Source organism: Streptopelia decaocto (genome assembly GCF_964273445.1).
Source record: "Streptopelia decaocto genome assembly, chromosome: 3".
NCBI lineage: Eukaryota > Metazoa > Chordata > Aves > Columbiformes > Columbidae > Streptopelia > Streptopelia decaocto.
In genome coordinates this window covers 79,672,363-79,699,687 of record NC_138656.1, presented here as the reverse complement: position 1 = coordinate 79,699,687, position 27,325 = coordinate 79,672,363, and the positions used below count along the sequence as shown (strand labels likewise).

The window sequence follows — 27,325 nt, the reverse complement described above, 5'->3', positions numbered from 1 at the left end:
TCATAATTCCCACGGGTGCGGCGAGCCCCGGCAGCACAGGGACGCCTCCCGCCCGACAGGCGGCGCTTGTGGGCGACGGCCGCGGCGAGGCTGTTTGTCCCCACGCGCTGCCCGTAGCGCGCCCGGCAGGGCTGACGTGTAGCGGCGCTTCGGCCATGGCGGCCGCCTGGGAGGAGATCCGGCGCCTGGCGGCCGATTTCCAGCGGGCGCAGTTTGCTGAGGTGGCTCACAGGTGAGCAGGGCGGCGCCGGTACCCGCCGCGGCCTCCGCAGCCCCGCGCCAGCCGCTGCGGACCCGCCTGTTGGTGCCCTCTCCCCGAGCCGGGGCCAGTCCTGCCCCCCTCTACCGCGGGCTGTGCCGCGGCCCTCGGTCGTGACAGGCCCGGGGGGTTCAGCCAGACCCTGCCCCGAGCCCTGCCCCAGGCCCTGCCCCCCTGCTGCCCCCCGTTGCGTGGCGCTGGCCGGTGTGTCGGTGCATCTGGAGTCTCCAGAGAGTGTATGGGGGTGCATGAAAGTGCCTGGGTGTGTAGTCACCGTTCAGATCAAGCTGCTGTACGTTGGCTCCAGTGCTGTCTGTTTGTTTCCATATGTGTTATGTGTTGTTGAGCACTTGAGGCTGTTGCCCAGAACTTTTTTCTGTTAAAAAAAAAAAAAATCCCAAACCAACAAAAAACACCACGTAAAATAAAGAAGTAAATAAAGAAGTACAGAAGGATCAGAGACACAAATTCTGTAAGCACAACTGTTCCTAAATTCGCAGGCAGGTGCATTCTTAGAGCAAAAGGGGCTGACAGCTGTTAAGGAGAAGAGTAAAAGTCATTTTAGAGAGATGACCCACATAAGCAAAGCCATATGGATGATTCAGGGGACTATGAGAAAAGTAGGATCCTGAAATTATTTTTTTGTTGCTAAAAGTATTTACACAGAACAGCAAGTAATTTTCATTTTATTTCCTGTGTTTATTATTTTGTAACATCAATTTAAAGATCATTTTAGCAAGTACTTGCTTAGAATAACTGATTATTCTGTATGCTGTTGATAGATTGTCAGAACGGAACTGTATAGAAATTGTCACTAAACTGATTGCAGAAAAGCAATTGGAAGTAGTGCACACTCTTGATGGAAAAGAGTATGTCACTCCAGCACAGATTTGTAAGGAGATCCGGGATGAGCTTCAAGTTTGTGGTGGTAAGTGTGGCATTTGCTTTCTTTTTCTGGATTTGGAAGTTAATTTTGAAGACTACAGAAATAATTTAAGTTTTCTTCAGTGCCCTTAATCTTGCAAAAAGACTGAGCTTGCTTACTATTGCTTCATCTAGATATGAATTCATGTACTATAATTTTATTTTCAGATCTCTCTATTAAGCTTTTAGATAAGCATGTCAATATATGTTATGTGGTTCATTTTTACCCATGCAGAATTTCTGAGGTAGAAGTGGTCTCAATCCTTTTGAAGGAAATTTGGTATTTTAGTATGGTTAAGTATCTTGCTCAGATGTTTGGCCTTAACTCAGAATTTCAAAATGATTGTCCTTTCACATCGTTAATTATAATAATATTTTTTAATTGTTATTGACAGATCTTTTATTGTACCAGTATGAAGAGCCATTAGCTTTCTAAAATCTGACTTAGATATATAAGGAAGCAAATATGGTTCAAACTGCTTTTTGTAAATGGTTTTAATGAGGAGACAGTATATTGAACTTTTAGTTATATTTAACGGTGAATTTCATGGCATCGTATGTTTTGGAAAATTAACTTCCTTACCATGTTCATACAGACTAGTCATTTTATTACGATTACCACAAGTATGCTTCAGTTTGTGTTATACCATCGTATATCATATCAGTATGATAGCTTGAAATGAATTTAAAGTTGCTGCGTTTTGTTAGTAGCATTGTGCAAAAGTAGAAGGTTTTGGCAATCTTTGTTTTAATACTCACGGGCAAGTGGTCAAATCCAGATCAGCATCAAGGCAAAAACTAATTGGGAGGGAGTTTGAAGAATGATTTTTCCTTCTATGGTTTCTGTATTGGATTGTCCACAAGGCCATAGGGTAGAACAATATGGGGTTTCTTGCACTGACCACCTGTGATTTCTGTAATTTGACAATATATAAATCTGAAGTTGGTTTACAATACAAAAAAGTAATGAAGAAATATTTTGTACACGGTGCACTATGCTATATTCTAAATCTGTTCAAACATGTTTTATATACTAAAAGTGTATTTGTACTTTTTTTGAAGGTCGAATAAACATTGTTGACTTACAACAGGTAACTTTTTAGTAATGAAAAAAATATATACTTCTTTCTTTCCTTCACCATGTATATTGTAAATATGGAGTCCATGAGCTATACTCCAGCAAAGTTATCTATTTAAAAGAGGCCAGTGTTTATGATGAGCTGGTAGCTCATGTCAGAGTACTGCCCATTACTTAATCTGTCCGTTTATTGCTTTATGGAAAGCTTCTCTCTGCTTAATGATGATCTAGGACCTCTGCAATCACCACTGAAATATACTGATTTTCTTTATTAAGTATTTCTTTGTAAACTAAGGAAAACAGAAAATAAATACGTTTTCCATTTAAATTAAAAGCTGCAGGAGCATGCATAATTAACTTCGCATGCCTCTCTGGATCTTCCCTCTTCTTTCATCTATCTCTTGTCTCCACTAATCTTTATCCTCCAGTAGTCTTCCTCTGTGACTAATGTTCACTTCTGGCTTGAGGAAAATTACTTGGAATCAGAAAACCTTTCTGAAACACAATTTAGTATTTTCTGCTCTTAGCTTTCTGGAATTTTTTACGATATATGTTTCTTTTAACCTTGTCACAGCTGCAGAGAGCTTTTTCGTCCTAAAGCATCGCTATTTTATTCTAAAGCACAGACTAACTGCCTATCTCTGCAATAGTAGAAAAAAATAAAAGCAGCTTTCCTCAAGGCATAAGAATGTGTAACTATAATATCTTTATGTTTGAGGATTAATTTAAATTTAAAGTTCCAATAATAGATTTCATTGGGGGTTTTTTTTAGGTAATAAATGTGGACCTTCTGCACATTGAAAACAGAGCTAACGACATTGTTAAATCTGAAAAAACTATTCAGCTTGTACTGGGACAGCTTATAAATGAGTGAGTACTTTGAGGAGCAATATGTATAATTCACATCTCTCTTGTTTTTTAAAATGCAGACTAAAACTGGCGAGTGAGGCCTCTCAGCAGAGCATCCAGTGAATCTGTGGGGCAAAGGCCTTACTGAATGTCTCAGCCCAGTATCCTGCACTTAAGAGGCTTCATTTCTTACCCAGTGTCTTTGTGTACAGTTGCCAGATCTCATTTGCTCTGTGGCTTTACTATCTGCCTCAGCTATTGACAAACATCATTTTTTCCTACCTCTTGCTTTACCTACCTCAGAAACCCAAGATGTATGAGCAAGTTATTTCATGGTATTCAGCACACTAACGGCCACTGAAGTAATACTCTTATGGGGTTGTCTCTGTTATTGATTGTGCTGCAAGATATATTCTTGGCAAAGAATGTGAATTTCCTGGCTCTCTTGAAATAATTAAGACCTATCTAAAGCACTTTTCTAAGTCTCATTGACATATAATGTTTTCCTGTTCCTGCTTTTTGACAGCTTAATACAAGCAGATAAATGGCCAGTTTTATTACTAGCTACCTGGTTAGCAGGCTTTTAAAAAAACTCCACATTTTCACTGGCATTGTTCTCCTTTATGAATTTCAAATAACTTTACGTTTAATTTTGCAAAGATGCAACAGAAGGACGCATAGTGCCAGGTCAGTTAGTAATTCAGCACGTAGCTAACAGGTTGATCTTGAATTTAGCACTTAATGTGTTGGGGTTTTTTTTCTTATTTTTAAATAAGGACTTACCTGGATCAATTGGCAGAAGAAATAAATGATAAACTACAGGAAACGGGCCAGGTGACAATATCGGAACTCTGCAAGGCATACGACCTTCCAGGAGACTTCCTGATACAGGTGATGCAAGACACCAATCCAGCAAATGTAGAATTGTGTTCACCTTCTTTTGTCATCTTTGCAATATCCATGGCTTTAATTGTGATGAGCTGCTTGTCGTTCTAAGATGAGAAGTCTTAGATCCCTGAAGGCTGCAGTATAATGGCTATTCACAGATTGAGGTTGATGTTCACCTTTTCACTTTTGGGCAAAATTTCTTCAGAATCTTTATGACTTTTAGGAACAGATTAGGATTAGGAATGTTAGCAACATGTTAGATTAGTGGAAGATCTGAAAACAACTTTGAAATATTAGAGAAAAGATGTAATGATAATTTCATCAGTCTCATTAGCTACCCAGGAAGCAGAAATACAATGATAGAGACCTTTCATTTTATTCAGAAAAGGTAATATAAGCATTCATTTCTAGAAACCAAAGCCAGACATTGAGAGTTGAAACAAAAAAATGTTTGCCTTTGTTAGTGACTATTGTAGTGTTTAAAAGAATTAGAGAGAATTATCTTATCATTGTTGACCTTCTGTCAAGGTTGGATTTTGTTCTGAAGATACTTTTTTCAAAGGGTAATCCTGTGGAGTGTGTTAGGTGAACAATCAAATCTGGTACTGCAGACAATTTTATTGACTCTCAATTTATGAATTTCCTGTAATATTTGCTGCATGATCAGCTTCTACAAAAAAAAAAATACATACAAATATTATTACATGGTTTCTCTTTGTTTCCTGGGCAATATTTCCTGAGTTTAGTTCGCTTTGCAAGGATGCACATTTATAAACCATTTTCACCTCTTCCTTTTGTGTTTATTGTTGCTAATTTTTGTCTTGATTGTTTAAAAAAATGGATAGTGAATTCCTTTGCCACTGTTTCATATTAAATTAATACAAAGATTAAATCTTAGTTTTCATACTTATTTCTTTTGCAGTTTTCTTTCATCATTAGACACAGATATATCTGATAAAAGTGACTATTGTTAGGAAAGCTGAATTCTCTGTGTGGGCCATGATGGCACCAACTCGCATTAGTAAGACACATTCTCAGTATACCTAAATATTAGTTTTCACTTGTAGTCCTCATTTCTGAATATTTTGTTTGTCCTAGCAAAACTAATTTGCTGATCTGCTAATAGATATTTTTAAAATTAATTTTTGTTTAATATTTTAAATATACAATTTTAGCAGTCATCCCAGCTTTTATTTACAGGCATTATCCAGGCGTTTGGGTAGAATTATTCATGGACAACTAGACCAGGAAAACCGTGGGGTGATTTTTACAGAAGCATTTGTGTCCCGCCATCGAGCACGCATTCGTGGTCTCTTCACTGCAATTACTCGGTAAATTGTGACACCTGCAACCACATATTAAAATATTTTTACATAGGCCTTTCTGGACTAAATTCACTCATGACTTAGAAGGAAAATAAAGACCTCTGAATTGATTTCTTTAAGTGTAGTTCAGTTCCTGGGCTGAAATACCTAGTTATATTAAACTCACTTTTTTAAATGGGAACCTTCTATTGGAAAGGAGAACAACGAAAGTGTTAATGGTACAATATACAGCATACTTTCATTTTTTGGCTGAAGAAAATGTTAATCAGCAGTTCCTGTATTTGTCTGGAGATTATCTGTCTTCAGTGTCATTCCACTTCTCCCCAGTCAATTACATATTGATGTCTACCCACTGCATGTGATTACAGAGAATTTTTTCTTACTAAATCAATAATATTCCATGTCAATTTGTATGAAGAGAAAAACTTGGGACAGCAAAAGTTTCCTTATGATAATTATTGTAGCTTTGTTGTAAGATATTATTTCATAGTAATTAAAAATTAAAACTTTGTGAGGAATGTTAAACATCAGTGTAGCACCCCAGGACTAAGATGTTATGTAGTTTTGTCAGTCTGGAGTAACCTCTTATTTCTATATTCTACATATCAATTTCAGATCATTAACTTCTTTGTTATGTTGTTTGTTTGTTTTTCTCCAAGGCCTACACCTGTGAGTAACTTGATCACTCGGTATGGATTTCAAGAACATTTACTTTACTGTGAGTTTCATTCAGACTGGTTTGTATTTATATTAGTTAAATCATAGATTCTTCATTGCTAGAAGTATGCTTTCAAATAAGTATTTTAGTATATAGCCTTAATTCTGGAATAAAGAACAATATGTTTCTCTCTAGTGTATAAAGTGTTAAACCTTTTGTGCTATACATAACTGAAGAGATGGTCTCTGTATCTAAAGCAATGAAAGCATATGTTGATGAAATGCCTCTGGAGGCAGAGTGATGCAAGAAGTACAGTACTCATTTTGTCATCTGTTTCGTTACTTGCCCTTAGCTACTGGCAGTTTTATCAGTGAAGCACACAAAAGGGGACAGATTTTATGTATCCAAATGGCATTAACGGCTCTGGATTTTATTTATTGACTTTGCTCTGTGATAGCAGAGGCAGAGCTTTTGTTACACTCCTGGTTAAATGTCTTTATATGCTGAGAGAGAAAGCATATCCCTAAACTGTTTGCTTTTATTTTCTGCAGTTCCTTTTTTAAATAGAAATACATAAATATTTCCTATCCAACTGCTGCGACTTGTTGGCAATACTTAATTGTTTCTCACTTCTAATGCTGCAGCTTTTCTCTGAATCCCCTCCTATCTGTCCAAAATGCTGCTTCAAGCATCATTAGTCTTGTATGCTGGCTGCACAAGTGCTGCTGGTCCTCAGAATCCTTTAATGGTTTTCGATCTCTTCTCATCAAGTTAATATTTCTCTCTTGTTTGATCTGGTCTTTTTGCCTTCAGGGTATTGCACACTTTAGCTCCACTATAGTATCCTTCTGCTTCCCTTCTTGTTCTTTGCAGCAAACTTATTCGTTAAAAATGAAAATCTTAGCATTGAAGTAAAGTCATATAAAAACTCTACTTTCACATAATCAATATAAGGTTTCCTCTTTTTTTGAAATGTGTTATCCAGGTATTCATAGATTAAAATGAAAATCTACCCAACAAATTTCAGTATGCAGTTACAGTCTTTTTCAAACAGGTCCTCCAAGTACTTGATCATGTATTGCTCGTGTACAATGTTAATGTGAATTGAAGTTCTAGTCACCAGTAATCATCACGATGGCTAAGTGTATTTCTAGCACTTTCTTCTTCTTGAGGTTTCTTTGTTTGGTTCGTTTTGTTTTGTTTGGTTGGTTTTTTGAGTTTGTTAATCTTTTTCTTTTCATTTTCCTTACTGTGTTTCATTTGCTCTGCAGTTTCATAAGTTTCAAAGAGGTTTTTACTCGCTGCCAAAGTGCATTTGATTTTATTTTGTCTGTTATCCGAGATACCATTTCAATTCCACAAATGCTGAAAACTTGAAAAATGTGGTTTTTAGTTATGTTAGTTATGCTCTTCGCTTTTTACGTTCATTATTAGCAATGTGTTTTAAAGTGGTCTTTGTCAGTTTTGTGTCTCTTCCAGAAAAGAACGAAAGTTCAGTGTACTGTTTGTATAATTTGCAAGCAGGTACTTATTTAATCTACACTTCCTATTAGAGAAGAGAAACAATAGTCTTTGGTTCTGTCACATAGCTGGGCTGCTATTCATGTTAAGCTGATGTGAATTTATGATAGAAAATAAATAATTTTAGAAATGAGAAGCTGGTTAAGTTATAACGCTAATTACAAAGCCTAATGAAAGCACAGACGTTCTTCACTTCTAAATATTGTGTTGCTGACATAGGACAGACATAGAGGGATGCTTATTGTCTTGCCAGACTTTGACAGAGACCTAATAGGACACTACAAACTACTCAGTCACCTTTAAAAATACATGTGAGATTACACTAGTTCTGCAAAGGTTGTGTTTTCTTTTAAAACAAAAGACTGTCAAGGCCAGGGGTGTCAAATTCATTTTCACCGGGGGCCACATCACCTTCGTGGTTGCCTTCAAAGGGCCGAATGTAATTTTAGGACTGTATAAATGTAAACAGTCCTACTACCGGTGAAAATGAGTTTGACACCCCTGATCTAGGCATAATTGTAGTAGGGGCTGTGAAACTCCTCGGAAAGCACCTTCTCTTCCCTGGAGTTTTAGAACTGGCATTTGAAATAATACAAAAATTAATTGTTATCTTCATTTCTCCCTCTTTGTTTAGAAAGAATCTGGTTTATTGCTAGTGCTCCATAATATGATTTAAAATACCTATAAAAGGTTTACTCGTTTTTCCAAAAACTTTGAATAAAAAACAGTTGAGATTGCAAACTGTATTGTCTGACGATTGTTTAAGTAGAATTGACTCTATTTTCTAGTGTAACTAAACTATTCGTAAGTATAAAAATATAATTTCATTTTCTGAATCTGTCTTATAAGTTCCATTTTACATAAGGTAACTGAACCATGGCAGAACCTAATTTCTAGCTCTTAGATTACATAAAACTATATCTTCTTTGAATGAGTTTCTTCTTCATTTTTTTCAGTGTAACTGCTGTTCAGCTTTGTTAGTGGCAGTCGTGTTCAATAGGTGCTAGCTTATAGAAATTTATCTACACCATGGACATATCTGATAAAAAAAAGAAAAAAAAAAGTAATAATTTAAAATGTAGTATTTCTTCTGGAACCAGGTTTTCCTGTGTGAGCTAAATTTCCATATGCTGTACTAAGCATGTTGAAATGTTGAGTACTCCTCGTGTTTCATGAGTAAAGAGCCATACCATGTGATACCATTTAGTGTTTTGTTCCAGGGTAAAATCTGTGTTTTAGTTAAATAGAAATCAACACCAACTGAAGGTAGAAAAAACATTTAGCAAAGCTGTGGAAGTCAGCAGAGCGTGGCAGGTGATGTCACTGATTTTTTCTAATGTATCTAGTGACTTACGAAAGCACAAAAGCAGAACATAAAAGGCAAATTGGATATTCCCGTGCACCTTTAATGGGTTGAAAATAACTTACTTAGCTTCAGGAAAGGCTTAGTACTTTGGTACTACCAGTGACCAATACATTCTTTGTCAGCAATAATTGTGCATTATCGGGAGGTTATTACTGGCAAGTGTGAACATTGTAGAGCATGATGATGGTCACCAGTAGGAGGTGCTCACATTTATACAGCCTAGGTAGCAATTTTTCATGTGATTTTAGTGCGTTCAAATCTCTCTTTTTTCCGTTTTGATTATCACGCAAGCAGTGTATTCAAAAATAACATTATTAACAAAATGATCATATATTTTATTGTCTGGCCAAAGAAAGATTCTGTTATGACTACCTTTTTTAAATTGTCCAGGTATATGTTCAATAAAGTGGTTTGACCCTGCCATTGTGGCTCTATCTTTTAAAACATTGTATGATTTCCAGAGCTTTTATCAAGACATTCTCAAAAGTGTTAAAAATTATTGATAGAATTCAGAAATGTTTCACTAGAACAAGCACTTGTAGTTTGGTCTTCAGTTTCTTTTAATTAATAGGAAAAAGAATCAATAGGTGGGAAAAAAAGAAGGAAAAAAACAGGGAAAATAATTTCTATGTTTTGATTAATGCATATATCAAAGTGGGAAATGTTGCTTCATTTATTTTCTTCTTGTAGCTGTGCTAGAAGAACTTGTTAACTCTGGTCGTCTAAAAGGCACCGTGGTTGGTGGGAGACAAGATAAGGCTGTGTTTGTTCCAGACATCTATGCTAGAACGCAGAGCAACTGGGTGGATTCATTTTTCAAGCAGAATGGTTACTTAGGTAATTAATCTTTAATCTTGTAGATAACATATCTTTCTAAAACAAGTTTAGGTAGTTGGTCACAGCCTAATATAGCTGGTGTCTAGAGTGAAGCCTCACAAGAATAAGTGGAAATCAATACAATAGTTGTTACTTTGTCACAAAGAACCATATTTCAGCAGAGAGAACCATACTGCTAAACAGTAACTTTATTTCTCACAGTCAGAGTTACAAATACTAGTTTTATTACTGTTCTGAAAACATTTCTTAGCCTACTTATTGTGGGCTTTTCTGATGATCATGTTTGACCCATATGGTTGGCATTTCAGACCCAGAGTCCAGATTACAACCACACTTTGGCTGTTAATAGTCCAGATAGCCAAGTGTACAGTACACAGGAAGAACCTTTTCCAAAGTAAGAACTGGAGTGGGTAGCACTAATGTCCTGATTTGAATCCAAACAAGTCTGCCTTACTTAAAGCTGAGTGATGCAGACGATGGTGTTTTAAAACAGGAGCTATGGGAAAATGTGGACCTGAATAAACAGAGGAATGTACCCTTATGGTCCTAAAAGACCAGTTCCTAAATAACAGTTAGTCTTGCAGTTTGAAAAGGTTCAGCATAAGTTACTGTAGTAGTATTGTTTCTGTAATCTTGCTTGACTGATACAGTATCTGTCGAAGTCTTTGAACCTTTTCAGAATGTCTAAGTATAAACTGCCAAACAGTAGAAATGCTTTGCTTGTGAGGTATTGCATGGTACTCCGAGTATCTTGGAGTAACTTTTGAAAACAAAAGATTTTAACATTGTACGTATTGTAAATATTGTTCATGTTCTGTTAGAATACTTCAGAAAGGTACTTGCAAAGATAAACTTAATGGTATAAGAATCTGAAAAAAAACCATTTTTTTCCAGAACTCAGACCAAAGTCATGTCCTTGATTTATTCTTAATATTTCTATTAACTATGTTTAGATGTAGCTTGAACTAAGTTTTAGGTCAGCATCAGCTTAAGGCTGCATTTACTTGTTGAAAAATTATATGTAATTCTTCATCTCCTGCTTTCAAAAAAAAGTTAACACATAATTTCCTGTATATATATGAAGGTACTTACATGTAAAAGACATATAACTATTTTTATAGAATTTGATGCATTGTCCAGACTTGGCATCCCTGACCCAACAGGCTACATTAAAAAAAGATACAAGTCCACACAGCTCTTATTTCTAAGAGCAGCTTGTGTTGGTCAAGAAATTGTGGATCAAGTTGAAGCCTCTGTAGAAGAAGCCATCAGCTCGGGAACCTGGATAGATGTAGCAGTAAGCAATCCTTTCCATTGTTGTTGTTGTTGTATTTGTTTATTTTGTCTTATTTTTGTGTCAAATGATACCTTTTTGAAACTACATATATGTATAATGGAAATTCCATGTTGTCAAAGAAGAATATTCAGTTTAAGTAAAATAACAAGGAAAAGGGCATTATTTCACTTTAAGTTGGTCTGAACAAAAACAGATGAAGGACATAGCACAGAATCTCAGAATAGCTGGGGTTGGAAGGGACCTCTGGAGATCATCTAGTCCAACCCACTTGCTAAAGCAGGTTCACCCAGAACAGATCACACAGGAATGTGTCCAGGTGGGTTTTGAATGTCTCCAGAGGATGAGACTCCACAGCCACCCTGGGCAGCCTGTTCCAGTACTCTGGCACCCTCAAAGCAAAGAAGTTTCTCCTCATGTTTGGATGGGACCTCCTATGCTTCAGTCTCTGCCCGTTACCCCTCATCCTATCATTGGCACCACTGAAGGGAGTCTGGTCCCACCCTTGAGATATTTATAAGCATTGATAAGATCCCCACTCAGCCTTGTGTTCTCCAGATACTTAAGACTAACTTTCAAAATTAGTGCTAATGAATTCTGCTAGAGAGCAAAATATTTCTGTGGGGTTTTTTTTGGAAACAAGTTTAAAACTCACATGACAGTTTTGGTAGGCAGGGGAATATTAGCCATTTTGTACTGGCTAAATCCTAAGTTTAAGCCTTACAGCACTACTTTGTCACTTGTCAGGAGTCCTAATATTGTTGAAGGTGCCATGTGTTTTCCCAAAGGTAACACATATTCTAGAGCAATATTGATTTGGGGTGTTAGAAGATGTAAAATAGTGTTTACTCTCAAATTACTAGTTTAATTTTAAAAGTGCAATTTAATTTAAAAATGCAAAATATATCAAATGGAGTGTCTGGATTCTTTTTATCCACATACAAGTATGTCCATTCTAGAACAGATTATTGTATGTAAATTATTTTTGTTTTCTTTCCCCTAGACTCTTCTGCCCAGTTCATTGTCAGTAGAAGATGTTGGGATTTTGCTTCAGCAAGTGATGAGATCTTTAAACAAAAATTCTTCAGGTTTAGTCTTCAGTGACACCATTGTGGTCAGTGAGAAATTCCTGAGCAGCTGTGCTGACCTGTTCTCTGATATGATGCAACAGAAAGCTGAAAAGGTACGATATTTTTTATTTGTCAAGATGCGATATACATTGAGTGTTGGAGTATAGTTAACATTACTTTCTATTTGCTGTTACCATCTCTTTACATCTCATCTGAAATACATCTTGAGGAGAAGGGCAGAAAAATTTTATATGTATAATCAGTGTAATTTAATATATATTCAGCTGCAGTCAGGGAACAACATCTTACAATATGATCAGGTGCTGAATTTTGAAGTAAAGAATAAATATATTTTCATGTGTTGGACTTGGAAAACATGTTGTCAGATTAGTATACTTAAAAATGGCTTAAATGTTTTGTATGTTTCTTTTCTTGCTGTGTGTATCTTTTTGCTATTAAGTGCATATTCTTCATTTTAGGAAATGAAAAATAACCCTGTTAATTTAATCACTGAAGAAGACTTAAAACAGGCTTCTGGTTTAGAGAATGCATTTGCTAATAAAAAAGACAAAAAGGATGAAAGAAGAAAAAAAGCAACAGGTAAGGCATCAATAGTTAGCTGAAGGAAAAAAAACAAACAAAACCCTCTTGAGGCTTGTTTAGCCTTGGAAACATTTTAATATAAAGTTATTATATTTTGTGGTCCACTAGTTGCCTCCAATCCATTGCTGAAGATGCTTAAGAAATAATACAACCACTTTTCGTCATTATACTGTAGGTCTAGATGTATCTGAGATATGTCCATGAGAACTAATTTCAGATTAAGTTGCACAATGAAGACTGAGCAAACCAGTATTAGCTTGAGGACCTCTGCACCCTTTTTTATTACACAGTGTAGATACAGTCTTACTCTGCACTTTTCAGGGATCCAGGAAAATGAAAGTATTTCTTAATGGTCTTTAGAACTTATTTCCAAAATCACTCTAAGTTGAGAAATGAGGTATTAAGATGGGTTTTTTTGAGAATATAGTACATCTTTTCTGAGAATCCCATGCCAGACAATTTTCTGTTGTTTGCACACATAAAAATTATTTGGAGATTCACACAATTTAACATATATTCCGGGATAAATTAATCCCAAGCCTTTCTCTATTTGTGTGGTCACTGTTTGGAATAGATCTTAATCCAAGGACAAAAAAAAATGTGTGGGTTTAACGCTTTCAAGTCTTTCTGGTTTTTTAAACATTATTCAGATGAAAGACTGTATTTTCAGTCCCCAAAACTTTATGTTGCTCTTGTACTGCTACAGCACAGCTGAGAAACCTATGTTGAATTCATGTACAGAGTTTCATGTGCTGCAGAAAGTAACAGAATTAGAGCACTGATGCATCTAGCTTAATTAAATATACTCATCTGAAAAATAAAACATTATATTCTACTCTTGAAAAGGCCACAACTGAGTTAGTACGGAATCTAAACTTATTCAAGCCACAAGAGACAGCAGATTTTTCTAGGCCAAAGCTGAAGCAGAGAAGCTTAAACTTTAATTGAACTGTTGTAAATAGAATTACTTCAGTTTTGTAGCCTTCTGAGGAGTGAGACTCTACTGAGCATGTACCACGTGTCTAGACACATTCATATCCACAGGTAACCTGGGCTGCACCATCAATAGGCGCTACCCTGAAGTATATATTTTATGGACTGTTGGATGTATTGCCTTAAAGCAGTCAACATCACAGTTTAAGGGTTAGATGTTGTTATTGCATAATGGCGGAACGTGGCCACGTTGCACATCTTAAGGTCTGCCTGTGTCTGTATCAAAATCTACTGTGTAAGTGTAACTAGACGTGGTGTAGTGTTAGTGCAGTCCATACAAATATGGATTCTGTCATGTATTGGATTAATGGAAATTTTCAAGATAAATTTTGTATTGTCTATTTCTAACAACATTTGCAATGGTCTGTTACAAACAAATATCTGTAGAGGCATGCACTCTTGTAATCCTTTCTGTACATTACAGTCCATGTATCCTATTGTCATAAAATACTGCTTTTCTGGCAGTCATCTCTCCTGCTTTATCCTCTCTGGATAAGATCTTGACTGCAGATTGCAGCTTTTCTTGTATGGCTGGGGTTTTTTTCGTTTGGTTTTTTTTTTGAGAGGTGACAAACTCAAAATGTCTCACAAGTACACCATCCACTGCTACTTGCAAGTGAGCTAGTTTGCTGTTCCTGCAAACTAATGCTTAAAAATCCATCTATAGCAGTTACCTCTGAGTAGTAGCATCTTGTCTTCATTGTTTCCTTTTCTTAAATGATAGTACTGTTACATGATGTTACTTGAAATCTTGGACCTTATATTTAAATGGAGAAATAACTACTTTCTCAAGACTTGGTGCATGTGTAGAACCAATTATTCAGCTTAACTTGTGGAGAGGGACTCTATTGCAAATTCTCTGCAGTGTGAATACATGGATAATGGGACCTGCGAACTAAGTAATTTGTTATTTTTGTCAGAATTGGAACATTTCATTGCTTTATAGTCATCTAGGAATAGTTGAAAAAGAATTAGTGTTCTAGTTAATTGAATGCATGCTTCCAAGAATATTTTGGATAAATGCCTACTACATAGGATTCCTTCTCTGAAAGTTAGCGAAGTTATATTATCTGGAATATTTTTGAGTAGCTCAGTTATTCAGCGTCACTGAATAAAAACACTTACTAAGATGTTATTTTCAGATGACAGAAACTCACCCATTACATTATGGACACAGATATCTCCTCTCTTTTCACCTGGAAAAAGAAAAGGCTATTTTTTCTAATGATATGTACATTTGATGTGATGAGTATTTGTGTTTATTAATGACATAAACTTCAACAAATCTTTAACTCAGTTGCTTTTTTGTCTTAAGAATTAAACTATGGCCCTAATATTGTGGTAAATGTATTTTAGGTTATGTTTAGAATCAGGCTGTGTTTTTTTTAATTCAGAATTAACAAGTAATGCAAATAAATTACTATAATACTATACACTTCTAAGTGCCAGAACTTTAGTGTGCAAATAATTCTCCACCAGAGGGCAGTGGAAGCGTGAGAGGAGGAGGAGGTGGTAACGCTAGAGAGATCAAGATCAAGAAAACCAAGAAGAAAGGAAGAAAGGATGCTGACAGCGATGAAGAGTCGCAAGCAACTAGCACAGGTTTGTCATTTTATTTTGGGCACTATCTACTCATACTGACATGTTTTTGTCACTTGCTTTTCCACGTCTCTGGTTTTCCCCATTGTATTGGTGAAGGTAAGTGAGATATCAAAGAATTTGAGAATATTGTTATGTTAGAATTGTGCCAATGGATACGATATCTAAATGAATGGACATGCCATAATAACTTGGTCTTTAAAAAAGAAATTTAAGTGAGGGAAATGAGAGCAGGTGGTTTGTTTTTTGTTTGATTTCTTATTTGATTTTATGCAGGAAATGCCTTAGACTTTGGGGCAAATGTTATACTTGTTTTCTTAACACCTGCTGAACAGTGTATGAGAAATGGAGAAGTTCTCATCCAGTTCCAAAGTGTAATTACCTTAAATTAACACATCCTAGCAATGAAATAGTACATAGATGTTTTTCCTCATAAGGATTAAAATATATATTCAAAATAAAGTTTTAATATTTTAAATAAGATTCATCTTGCTTAACTGAGACTTCTACTTAAGAGCTCTTTACCTTTATAACTATTGACTTTGTGATGGAGAAAATTAAGTACTTTGAAGGCCTAGTCTGTCTCGCTTGTGTTAAATGTGTATTACAGGATGAGTTCCAATGGCGCCCATTTCTCTACTGTTAGGAGAAAGAGCATGGATAGCTTCCTCAGACTTTTAGCAAACAGTGGTTGCAAATAAAACTGTGTGAAATCTCTCACCAAAAATGCATGTCCTCATATGTTACTTAAGTTTTGTATTACAGAGAGTGACTTCTAAGTAATCAAAAAGAGAAATTTTGTCAGTTTTTCGTTTGTGTAAAATTTAACAGTTGTGTGTAGCCATCCCTTTTTTTGCATTGTTTGTAATGGAATTGCATTGGAGGTTTGAACTTTGAGGCATTTCAGTGTCTCATGTCACAGAGTAACTGCAGCAAAACTAAATATAATGTTTTCTCAATGAATGTCGCTCATGGCTGCTACAGGTAGGAATAAACAGCCGGAGTTCCATTTCATGTCACAAGAGGAAATTCAGGATGTTTTAAAGACCCACATGCAGGATTGCCCTGAAGAGCTTATTACAGAACTTGCTGAATATCTAATAAGGTAATTTCAGTAATTCAACTGGAGTTAGAAAGTCAGTGATTCATGTTAGATGGATCTTCTCTTCAATCTGTTTACTTGCTTAGAAAAAATGTTTTGTTGTTGTGGGAAGTGAACCACAATATTCTTTTTCTATACAGCTCCATGTTACATACTTGCTTATGTATTAGAATGCCATGCTGACATGGTAATGAGAAATAATGCTTCTGCTTAGCAGTAGGTGGTTCTGCGTCCTTTGTCAGCAGGCATATTTTCAGGTTCAAGGATGTATTTCCAATGTGTTAGCTGATCCCTTTTGGGGTTTCACCAGTTCCAACTTCTGTATGGCCCTTGGTGTGATAATATGTGTTAATGTTCCCTGTCTTTTCTGGCTCTGCTGGTACCTGTGTGGACTGGCTAGTAAGCCAGGTCACCAAACTGATCTAAGCAAAGAGGAATAACTTCTTTTAAAAGACACCTCATACAAGAAAGAGGCTGTGAATATGTGTGTTCAGGGCAAAAAGGAGATAATAGGACTATAGTAGCCCAAGCTTGAATAAACTTGGAGTGCAGTGGTCACTGCATCTTTAGAAGGTCCTGTGCTATTTTAATGCAACTTAAGTTTTCCCCTCTTCCAGCTCTCATTGATCTGAAATTTGTCTACAGACCCCTGGCACAGTTTGTGAATAGTGTTACTTCTGGGAATCTTTTATCTTTCATCTTGTTCCCATTTAGGAGTCGTTATGAGTTAAAACCTTGGCAAGCACTTACATACCATGCAAACTGTAACCAATATTACTACAGCAATTACAAAAGTACATTTTAATTTCCTAGTGCTTTTTTTCTTATTTCAATTATTTGCTTTTTATTTATCTCACCGTTCTGTGGCATTCATGTCCCATTCATTTACTGTGTAATGAGGCATCTTTCTCTATTGCAAATATATTGGAAAAACCTTCTACAGTTTTACACTTTTCTTAATGTTCCATTTTTCTCCTCTCTTCTTCCCTGTTCTAAGACCTTTAACAAAAACTTATCAGGAAGTTGTGCGTTCTGTTTTTACATCTTCAACATCTTCCTCTGGAGCTAGCAGAAGACAGACTATGAAGGACTTGCAGGAGGAATTCTCAAACTTGTACAACAACATTCGGTTATTTGAAAAGGGAATAAAGCATTTCACAGGTACAATAGATATATACTTTAAAAAATGAATATGATTCTTCAAGGATGTTGAATTTATTACAGAGTCTGCATTCAACGTCAAAGAAGATCAGCAGTTTAATAAGGAAGAACTTAGAGATGTGTTTACACTGCCTAACACTGACCTTATGCTGGAGTGCATTGGTCTGCACACAATGAAATCCATTCTTTTTATTTCATGTCCGTGGTCTGTCATATCTTCTGTCAAGATAACTGTGGGTTCCTCTCCTTCCTTTCAAAGTGTTTGCATCTCTTCACATTTTCTATCGTTTGGGGAAAAAGAAAGGAAAACAAAACAAACCACAACAAGTAGAGTAGGAAATGGAGGGGAGGGAAAAAAAAAAAAAGAGGGGGGGAAATATTAGTAAGCTTACTTCTTTCTGTCACCTGTGCCACTAATGAAAGAATTGAACTCTACCTGATTCTAAGAAGCCCTTGAAAACCTCTGTTAGGTTTGAAACTGCAAGTTTCTACCTTGAGGGTAGATTTTCAAAAAGGTGTAGATGAATTTTGCAGTGGGTTACTTTGTAAGATGGCATCTTTAGCTAACTGTATGTTGTGACGGAAAAGTACCATTAGGAAAATACTGTAGATATTTCCAAGATTCTCTGCTGTATTCAGCTTTCTTACAGAAATTTTCTCCAGAAAACTTATAACAAAAGCAAACACTAGCAAAAAACTCCAATATTCCTATGTTTGGAAACAAATGGAGTTATTTCACATTAGCCTCTGCTCTTGTACATGTGCGCTGTAGTCTCTTTTTTCTAAAATTCTACTGTTTCAGTCTTATGTCATGTACCTGCTCTTCTTTTTAGCTGGTTATTCTGTAGACTTTACCTGTACATACTTTTTACTTCTTGATGAATAGCAGTGTTTTTTTCATAAGTGGTTTGGGAGGATTGTACAGGGACTAGTTTACTACTCATACAGATACAACTTTGAAATACTACTAGTGCATTTAAATGCACTTACAGACCTCAGGGCTCACATTTTTTACTGTAGAATGTTCCATAAGCAACTGCATACTACTCATGGTTGATAGAGTCCAGAATTAAAGAACTGCTGTGTTAACTGTCATAGGAGTCAGATAACTATAGTAAGTTACTTTTAATCACTTATTTCTTTTGACAGATGAGACTCAGACTAACCTTGCCAAACATCTGTTGAAGACTGTCTGCACAGACATTGCAAATCTTATTTTCAACTTCCTAGCATCTGATTCAATGATGACAACAGAAAATCATTCTACTATGACAAGTGAGGTACACAGATAACACTTCTTTTTAGCAGTCTCAAGTAATTCAGTGATGTTTATTTAATATTTAATTACCTTGTATTTAAATATGCCTACAGCTAAAATGGTAGGTTATTAATAGTACAGATTATTTCCCTTTTTGTCTTATACAGGTCCGGACTAAGATTTTAGGTAAATTGCCGGAAGACACCAAAGGTCCTTTAGCTAAACTACATACTTCTCTGAATGGCAAGGTAGAGTGATCCAAAAATCTTTGAGTTCAGATTTTCTGTTCTCTGATACAATGCTAATAAATAGCTGACATACATAATAGTACATAAGTGCTGCTGCTGTGAAACCTGAAGGCAAAGTAATCTTTTGAATTTGTGTAGGTCAGTGAAAATAAGTGTATTTTCATATCTATGAATTATAAGAGATGAAAAGGTGATCTTACATTTTGATACTGATAGTCACCTAGCTCTTTGCTTCCAGATGAGAGAGAATCTGCAGTTTAAATTGGTTGATGTTTCTTGTATTTCATTCCTGAAGTTTCTGATTATTCTCCCATGTATTTCTTACCTGGTAAAATCCTGGATATTAAAAAAAAAAAAAAACGAAACTTCAGATTGTGACAGTGTGAGTACAAAGGAAAGTAATTTACTAATTCTTTTATGCAAAAGGCCACACTGATATGATTCTTAAGGAAAAAAAAACGTAAATAATTGTAGAACAGGTATTCGTCTGTTTAATTCCATTTTTAAGACTAACAATGAGTTTTAGTATTTAAGTATATGAGCTATTGAAACATGAATTAAGTTAATTTCTACTAAATACTTTTTATTTTCTTCCATAGTTTATTCCACATGGTTTTTGCAGTTGTCTGTTTATGTGTTTATTTGTGAACAGTAGTTAACCTTTTTTATAATCTGTTAACACAGATAAAATATTTATATAATTTTTTAATAGACTGTGGAAGATTTTCTTTCATGCCTTGATTCTGCAGTGGATGTTTGTGGTATTATGGTGAAAAAAGGAGACAAAAAGAAGGAAAGGTACCTTAATTTCGTTTATTCTATGCACAGTATGTGAAATGTAGCTCTGTTGCTGCACAGGTATCAGATGGTTAGTTTGGTAGCAGTCATACAGAATGTGTAAGTATGAGGCAGTCTTTCTTTCCAAACTCTTTAACTTAAGAAAACCAAAGCCAAGCAGCCCTAATTCCATGGGGGGAGGAGGAGGAGAGGAGGGTTCCTACTTAGCTAATTTTAGCTGCTACTTTTTTTTTTTTTCTTAATGTGGAGTTTCACATAAAGAGCTGGTCAGTCAGAGGAGAAAACTAAGATTAATTTAAGTTAGGTATGTCTTAGAGTCTGTTATCAACTACTGTAAGACAGAACAAGAAACATATTTTTATATAACATATTCTTGTTCCTTAGGCAAGTCCTATTTCAGCATAGACAAGCTCTGATTGAACAGCTAAAAGTCACAGAAGATCCAGCTCTTGTTCTGCACCTGACATCAGTACTGTTATTTCAGTTTTCAACCCACTGTATGCTCCATGCACCAGGAAGATCAGTACCACAGATCATTAGTTTCCTAAGCAGCAAGATCCCAGAGGTATTCCTTTCTAGCTTTTTAAGGGGAAAGTACCTTTTTTATAAGACAACATGAAAGTTGTGCTGCATGAGCTGCCACCTTTGTGTTTCATGTCTAATCATTATTTTATGGACACAATATACGATTTCTCTGGTCTGTATTGTATTTCAAACCTATCATTTCAGGGATCTGTCTTCGGAGGCTTTTAATAAAATTAAAAATCAATCTGTTATTAGTAATGCAGCTTTTGCCTTTATCCATAGAGGCAGCTGTATATTGGGGTTATGTTGTAAGATAATTCTTGTAACTGAAATTTTTTGCACTCTTTTACCTCCCAGCTAGAGCACGGTTGCTTTTTAAACTTCCTAATTCAGTTTTAAAGAAATATGCCTCTTCAAAAATAAAGATATTGAAATTCTATATTATAATCTGCCAAAACTGATGTTGTTTACTAATTGCATTGCTTTCCTGTTTCAGTGGTGAATTTTCCTGTTCTTGCAAGATGGATGCACTTTCATTTTTCTGCTTATTTGATTGTCTCTCAGAATTTAGATTACAAAATACTTCAATGGAAATATTTATGTATCACTAACCCTCTTTAGACAAGAAAGGGAGAATACTTTTTAAAAAATTTAATCTTTAATTAAAGATCTGTATACCTTCTCTGTAACATTGACGTTCCTTTGTTGTTTTCCCTCAGGATCAGCATTCTCTGTTAGTCAAATACCAGGGATTAGTAGTGAAACAATTGATCAGCCAGACTAAGAAAACTGAACGGGGAGACAGCGACACAACAGATAACGTGGAAGAAGAGGAAGGAGCAGATGCCATTCGAAAAGAGCTCCAGGAAATCACTGCCTCTGTCAAGGATCTTGTTCTCAGACCTAGGAAATCTTCTGTAACAGAGGAATAAAATTATTATTCAGTGTATCCTCATCCATGATACAGTCAGAATTATTTTTTTTTTTATCCTGAAGGGAAGGATAGCAGAAAATGCTTGACAGACCTTAAAATTTGGCTTTTAACAATTGCAAATCACAACCAGGGAGCACAGTTGTTGTGTGATTGGGGGCAAATGGAGTTTTGTTATGCACTACTACAGTGTATGTGCAGAACACATTAAATGTAGATGTCACAGAGCACAATTGCAGACACTTTAGGTATGCAATCGGTGGTTTTTAATAGCCATCTTTGTGTGAGGCCTCAAGAAACGGTTATTCTTCAAATATCAAAGTATTCTGTTCCATACATGCACAGGCTTACGGTTTTACTTTTCTGATTCGGATTTATAGTGATCTAAGGATTGCTTATAGCTGTATTTAAGCCTGTATATCTTCATTTCAAAGAGCAGTTTTGAAACATACACTGATACCTAATAATATACCAATGAGAGGCCATCTTTGCTTTTTAATATCATTAGTGGATGTTTTCAGCTTCTCTTCACTGGACCACAACAGTAAAAACATTGAGTACAAGTGTATATTGCTGAACTTAAGGAAAGTGACCCAGTACTAATGTGAGTTTCTGAATGTACTGAAAGCTTATGAAAATCAGCAGACCCATGCTATTATTGTGTTCTCTTAATGTCCATAATGGCGGTTCATTTAAAACTTGACAAGACAGAGGAGGTGATACCCTTTTGCACTGGTATTTTGGGAGTGGATGAATACTGTTTCACCTGCTGTGTTTGATGTTCTGTATGTTCATTCTGTATGTTCATTCAGCACGCTTGTTGAGTTCTTAGTCCAGTTCCCACAGCAGTCAGAAGGGCTTGCATTCCGTCGGCTCCTTGAGAGAACTTCTGGTATTCTGTTTATCCTGAGTTTCTTGAAAAGAATTTAGTTTATGATCTTTCTGCATAAACTTTATAGACTGAAATATTGGCTAAAGTATTTCCTGCAAGTTTTTTACCAGCCTTATTTTTACATGTCTTCAGGAAAGTGGAAAAATGTGTGAAGTAGAGTTCTGCCACTGTTAGTGACATAATTATTGTTTGTCAAATATAACTTCTAACTTATTTTTCATACAGTATATACAAATATACTTCTAAGTATTTTTGCAGATAATTTTCAAAACGGAAATATTTTAATTGTATTACTTCAGTAGTGCCCATTGATTTCATGTGTGTAATTTCAGGTTTTTCCATAAAAATTAAGTTCGAATAGTAAGACAAGAAATGGAGTTCTTTTCACTAAAAATGTCATGCAGCCATTCTTGCCAAAATTTTTTGATGCTGAAAGAAGGTAAATACTCTGCAAGCCCTATGCTGTTCAAGTATTTCTGTTTTCCAACAGTTCACATATTCTGTAAGCTTAATCACAAATTTACACAAGCCTGCAATTGCAACAAATGAAAGTTGAAGAGGCCAAGTACAGAAGCTCAGTAACAGATTAACCAAGGTTAAGTTAATTTTGGTAAGATAAAAAAAGGAGTTTTATACATATATAAAAGGCAGTAATGTTTAATAGTGTTCACATTAATGCTGGTCGTTTACCAACCGTAAGGCAAAACGGTTTGCCAGTTGTAAGGCAGAAGCAAAGGTAGTTGTTTTTATAGCTGAAAATAAAGAATAATGAGGAGTAAGAGCTTAAAAATATTCAGGCTGTTTAACTTTATTAAAGAAAGTTTGCATACAGGGAATATGTTTGATTTCTTGTTATTTAGCCAGAATAATGAAGTTCCTATACTGAATGTAAACATTTTTATGTGACACTGAGCTATTTTGTAAATAATACTCCATATGACATTCTGTATGCAAATATGAAATTATTTTAATAACATTAAATGATTAAGTATTTAAAATGCATTCTGTTGACAACCAATGGTTGATTGTCTTGCAACTCGCTGCTTTCAAACAGCAATTTGATTTTTTTTTGATTTCTCAGTATTTTTGTTTGATACTGTTTTATGGTGGAATAATAATGAACTTACTATGAAATTTACTATGTTGTATGTTGAACTTGCTATATTGTAGCCAATGTTAAGGATAAAAAAAAACTTTCTTCAAAGTAGATACAAGGGAAACACTACAATGCCGATACATCTGCTGGCTACTAATAGAATTCAAGGAGAAACTGGTTGGAAAACCTTTGCCGATATTTTTGTTGTCTCTTACATGTGGAAAATCAGTCTTTAGTTTATGAAGTATTTTGAAAGAAAAAGAATATCCACAATTTCCTGAATATTTTGCTAATTCTTGGATTTTCTCCTCTCCCTGCGAGGAATATATGCAGGAGGAAGAGTAATCTTGTAGAAATCAGAGGTTCATTGTACAAAACAAAACTTCCCTTTGGAATATCTGGGAAAATAAAAGGCAAAAGTATACATATTATTAATAACACTTTTACTATGGTTTTAAGTATTTAGTGTCAGCCCCTCACACCCTTCACCTATGGTATTTAAAGATCCCCCATTAGATTTTTATAGACATAAAAGCTGAAGTGTGTGTAGGCATGTATGTATATATTCACAAATATTTATAAATATGCATCTCACAGTCTCATTTGCTGCTACTGTCAGCAAATTGGAATGGGTGCATCAACCATCAGTGGAAAAACCTTTCTCAGCAAGAACCTTTCCCTGTCTTTAAGTGGCGAAATGTGACTTTTGGAGCTGGTTATTTGCAGGTCTGCTGGAAATAAGCAAAATGTTGCTTTGTTAGAACTTGGAGCCCTCTTTGGAATTCTTAAAAAAAAAAAAACAAAAAACACTTGGCACAAGTTTCTAAGTAATAGCACTGGGATTTGTTGTCTGCTTGAATCCATCTTACAGCTTGTTCAGATAAAACTACAGGATTTCTGTCCTCTGTAGGCTCATGAGTAGGCTACTTGTGCAGTGGTGGCTCCTTGAATTTGATTTCTTTTTTCTTTTTAATAAGTAACAGTTACATATTCCATAGGCCAGGAAAATGAAAATTTCTGTAAAACTGGATAGATTTTGCTGGTGGTTTTTGTTGTTGGTTTTGTTGGGGTTTTTTTAATAGGAAGTTCAGTACTCTTGCAGAAGACACAAGAGTGTACTGAGTCGCATCAAGGTCTACGTAGCTCAATGTTGTGTCTCCAGCAGGGGCCAAAAGTTGGTGCCTGGGGAGGAATAGAAGAACAAGGCATGTAGTGGTTTTTCCCTTGAGTGCTTTTTGAGCCTCCAAATATGTGCTGCTCAAACTTTTGGAATGATGATTGTACTTTAAACATAGAAAATCGTAATTATCTGAAGCTTTTGGATAAACAGGATAGCTGTGAGAGCAGAATTCCTTTCTCTGTTGACCCAAATAACATATTCAGTTAATGCCAAGGATGTTTTCTCAGGAAAAAGGAGTTATTTATTTATATATATGTATATTTAGGAATTGTTAAGGAATGACTTTTTTTTTTTAATTGATGAACAACAACAAAATCCAAAGTAGGAAGAGCAATTTGAGAAGTTTAAAGAGAAACACGATTTTGTTGCTGAATTTCCCAAATCCTCAATGTGAAGAGGAAGACAGGTCAAGACAGGTCATGTCTGGGGACAGATGAAATAAGCTGTTTTCTATTTCAGGAAATTCAGGAAGAGATGTGGGAGCTGTTAGAGCTTCAGAGGATCTAACTGATAACTCTGAAGAGGCAACAAAGTTTTTTTGTCCTCTTCGGTTGTACTCAGTTCGCACCCACTGACAAAAACTATTGCCTCCGTTTTAAGTGCTTCTCTGGGCATGTCTGCTAACATAGTTGTGAACTCTGTCTACAGTTAGACAAATTTAAGGATAGCCTTTGAAGTTTAAAGAAGGTGATGTGCTAGAGGAGAGGTGTCTTCACAGCCTTTCTGGAAATAATGTATGAATAACTATTTCTAGTTGTCAGTAGCACCTTTGACAGATGCACTTGGATAATGCTTTTGTCTTGCTCTGTCTTATGAGCTTCAAAAGGTTCTTAGTCAAGAACTGTACTTCCATTTTTATTTCTAGAAGTAAAGGCAAGAGGAAACTATTAATGATTCTCATTCTGGACTCAAATTCAAACCTAACTTGTTCTCTGTCTTCTCTATCTGCAAAAGATGGCAGGCTTGAAAAATCAGTATAAAAGTGCTTGGTATAAATAAAGCTTATAGTTCATTTAATAATAGAAGGAACTAATTCAATCTCATTTGAGTAGAAGACAAAATAAGTGTCTGCAGAAGTTTAATAAAGCAGTCATCTACAAACAGAGATGATGAATTCTCAGCAATAATAATCAAATGATCAGTCTGATGTAGTATCTTGCAAGACACTACCTAGGCACAGATAACCTCTGGACATGTCGTCCCAATCTGGCAATTTTAGCGAAGTCTTATATAGCGTGATACATCTTCAAACCATTTAAACATTTTCTGCTTTCTTCAATCTGTGGTATAAAACAGCTCCCACCCACTTGACATTGTAGACTAAATGATTCAGATCAACTGGCTCTTGGTTGTGGAAAAATCTGCCTGGAGGTCAGTCGTGGTTCATCCCACAAGCAGCCACCCTTTTTTTCACTCTGCTTAACTTCATCCTGCATTTTTAAATGAACACAGTATCCTTCATTTCAGCTGTGATTGATTAAAGATCTTTGCATAAAGACTTATGCAAAGCACTTCTTTATGTTGTGTGCATGCAGTAGGCTGTTTGTGAAAGTTTGCTGGCCCCTTCTCCATCCAAACTTTTGTTTTTTTGTAGAAGAGATGACTGCAACTCAAAGGCCAGAACTGGGAAATACTGATGAGTGAGAACCTAGAGGAGACCGTCACTGCCACTCTGGTGGTAAGGCTGGGAGAGCAGCAAATTGTTCCAGCCCAGAAATTGCTTTGGTAGCATCAAAGCAGCTCTACTACTGGGTCCACAAAAGTCTTTTCTGAAATTGGAAAAGCGATTCCCGCTGCCCCCATTTCCTGTACACAACAGTCATAGTTTAGCAATCAGGACTTTTCTATTTCTTTTCTGCTTTACAAAGCCACATGACATCTTTTGGATTAATTAAGCATGGACCATAATGTACCTGGGAATGAATGATGATCCATCTTTTTTTTTTTTTCTTTTTCTTTTTCTTTTATTCTTTTTTTTTTTTTAATTATTATTTTTCTTTTTTCCTTGTACTAAACAGTTTGGGGCTCGGGGGGGGCTTTGATTCTTTAGGTTTTTAGCAGAAGTGCCTTTTCCCTTTTGACAACTCTCTGAAATATGTTCCTTTAAGAACGTCCTGCATGGTATGTATTTGCAGTTTGTAAACACAATATGTCAAAGAATGATTTGATTCGGTGGTGAGGCAGCCAGCTATTTGCATGTCATGAGGTCTAAGGGAAACAAACTGACCCTCAGCCTTCCTCTGTCCAGCCAAATTCTGATGGGACCCTCAAATAGCTCTGGCAAAGTGTTCTGTTTCTTTTGGACTTGATGAATGCTTGTTTCTGCAAAGACGCATAATTGTTTCTTCCTTTACTTTGCTGCAAAAGTTACCAGGAGAAGCAGCTTAAAACCAAATGTGAGTATTGAGGCTCTTTTCCTTAATTCCTTTATCTGATAATTTTTAAATGTGGTAGTATACGAGGTACCTAATTTAGCATTTTGAGCAAGTAAGCAGGGACTTCTTTCTTCACACATAAAACTGCTAATTAAATTAGATCCAGAATTCTACACATCTAGCAATTTGTTTTTAATTTTGTGTATGAGAAGAAATGCCACACTTTATTTGGATGCAATTGTTTTCATTTTAGTAATTGGCTCACTCATTAATTTACAGGAAGATTGTTTGGGGTTTCCTTTGTAATGAGATGAGAATTAATTTTGTTTACTTCAAAGAAGAAGCCAACAAAAAAAAAGTGTATCCTGTTTGCTATGACATTTGAATCACTGTTTTTATCTCTTAGCAACCTTTCATAGCTATTTGCTATTGCAAGAAAACTTTCTAAATAGTGTATTTTCTGATAAGGTAAGTCACTTGTTTCTAGCATAACTA

General features: G+C 35.8%; 2 protein-coding genes across 5 annotated transcripts in view; both read left to right on the top strand.

The window, feature by feature from the left end:
* Positions 1-121: 121 nt before the first annotated feature.
* UFL1 (UFM1 specific ligase 1) lies at positions 122-23,715 on the top strand. Its single transcript, XM_082048358.1, has 19 exons — positions 122-232; positions 1,042-1,187; positions 2,246-2,274; positions 3,034-3,131; positions 3,887-4,001; positions 5,199-5,329; positions 5,983-6,041; positions 9,559-9,705; positions 10,827-11,002; positions 12,003-12,182; positions 12,549-12,669; positions 15,145-15,267; positions 16,249-16,369; positions 17,364-17,527; positions 18,677-18,807; positions 18,953-19,033; positions 19,746-19,831; positions 20,216-20,396; positions 21,076-23,715. The coding sequence occupies exons 1-19, from the start codon at positions 156-158 to the stop codon at positions 21,286-21,288; spliced, it is 2,379 nt and encodes a 792-aa protein (XP_081904484.1). The 5' UTR covers positions 122-155; the 3' UTR covers positions 21,289-23,715.
* Positions 23,716-26,049: 2,334 nt separating this feature from the next.
* The window catches only part of FHL5 (four and a half LIM domains 5), a 33,172-nt gene continuing 31,896 nt past the window's right edge, over positions 26,050-27,325 (top strand). For 2 of the 4 annotated variants that reach the window (XM_082049929.1, XM_082049926.1), the window contains exon 1: positions 27,135-27,298. Coding sequence is in view for 1 of the 4 variants with exons in the window: in XM_082049923.1 (XP_081906049.1) it covers positions 26,768-26,851 (84 nt within the window). In the remaining 3 variants the exon portion in view is untranslated. Of the gene's footprint in view, positions 26,134-26,630; positions 26,852-27,134; positions 27,299-27,325 lie in introns of those variants that run through there. The other 2 variants (XM_082049924.1, XM_082049923.1) reach the window with 2 other exon arrangements.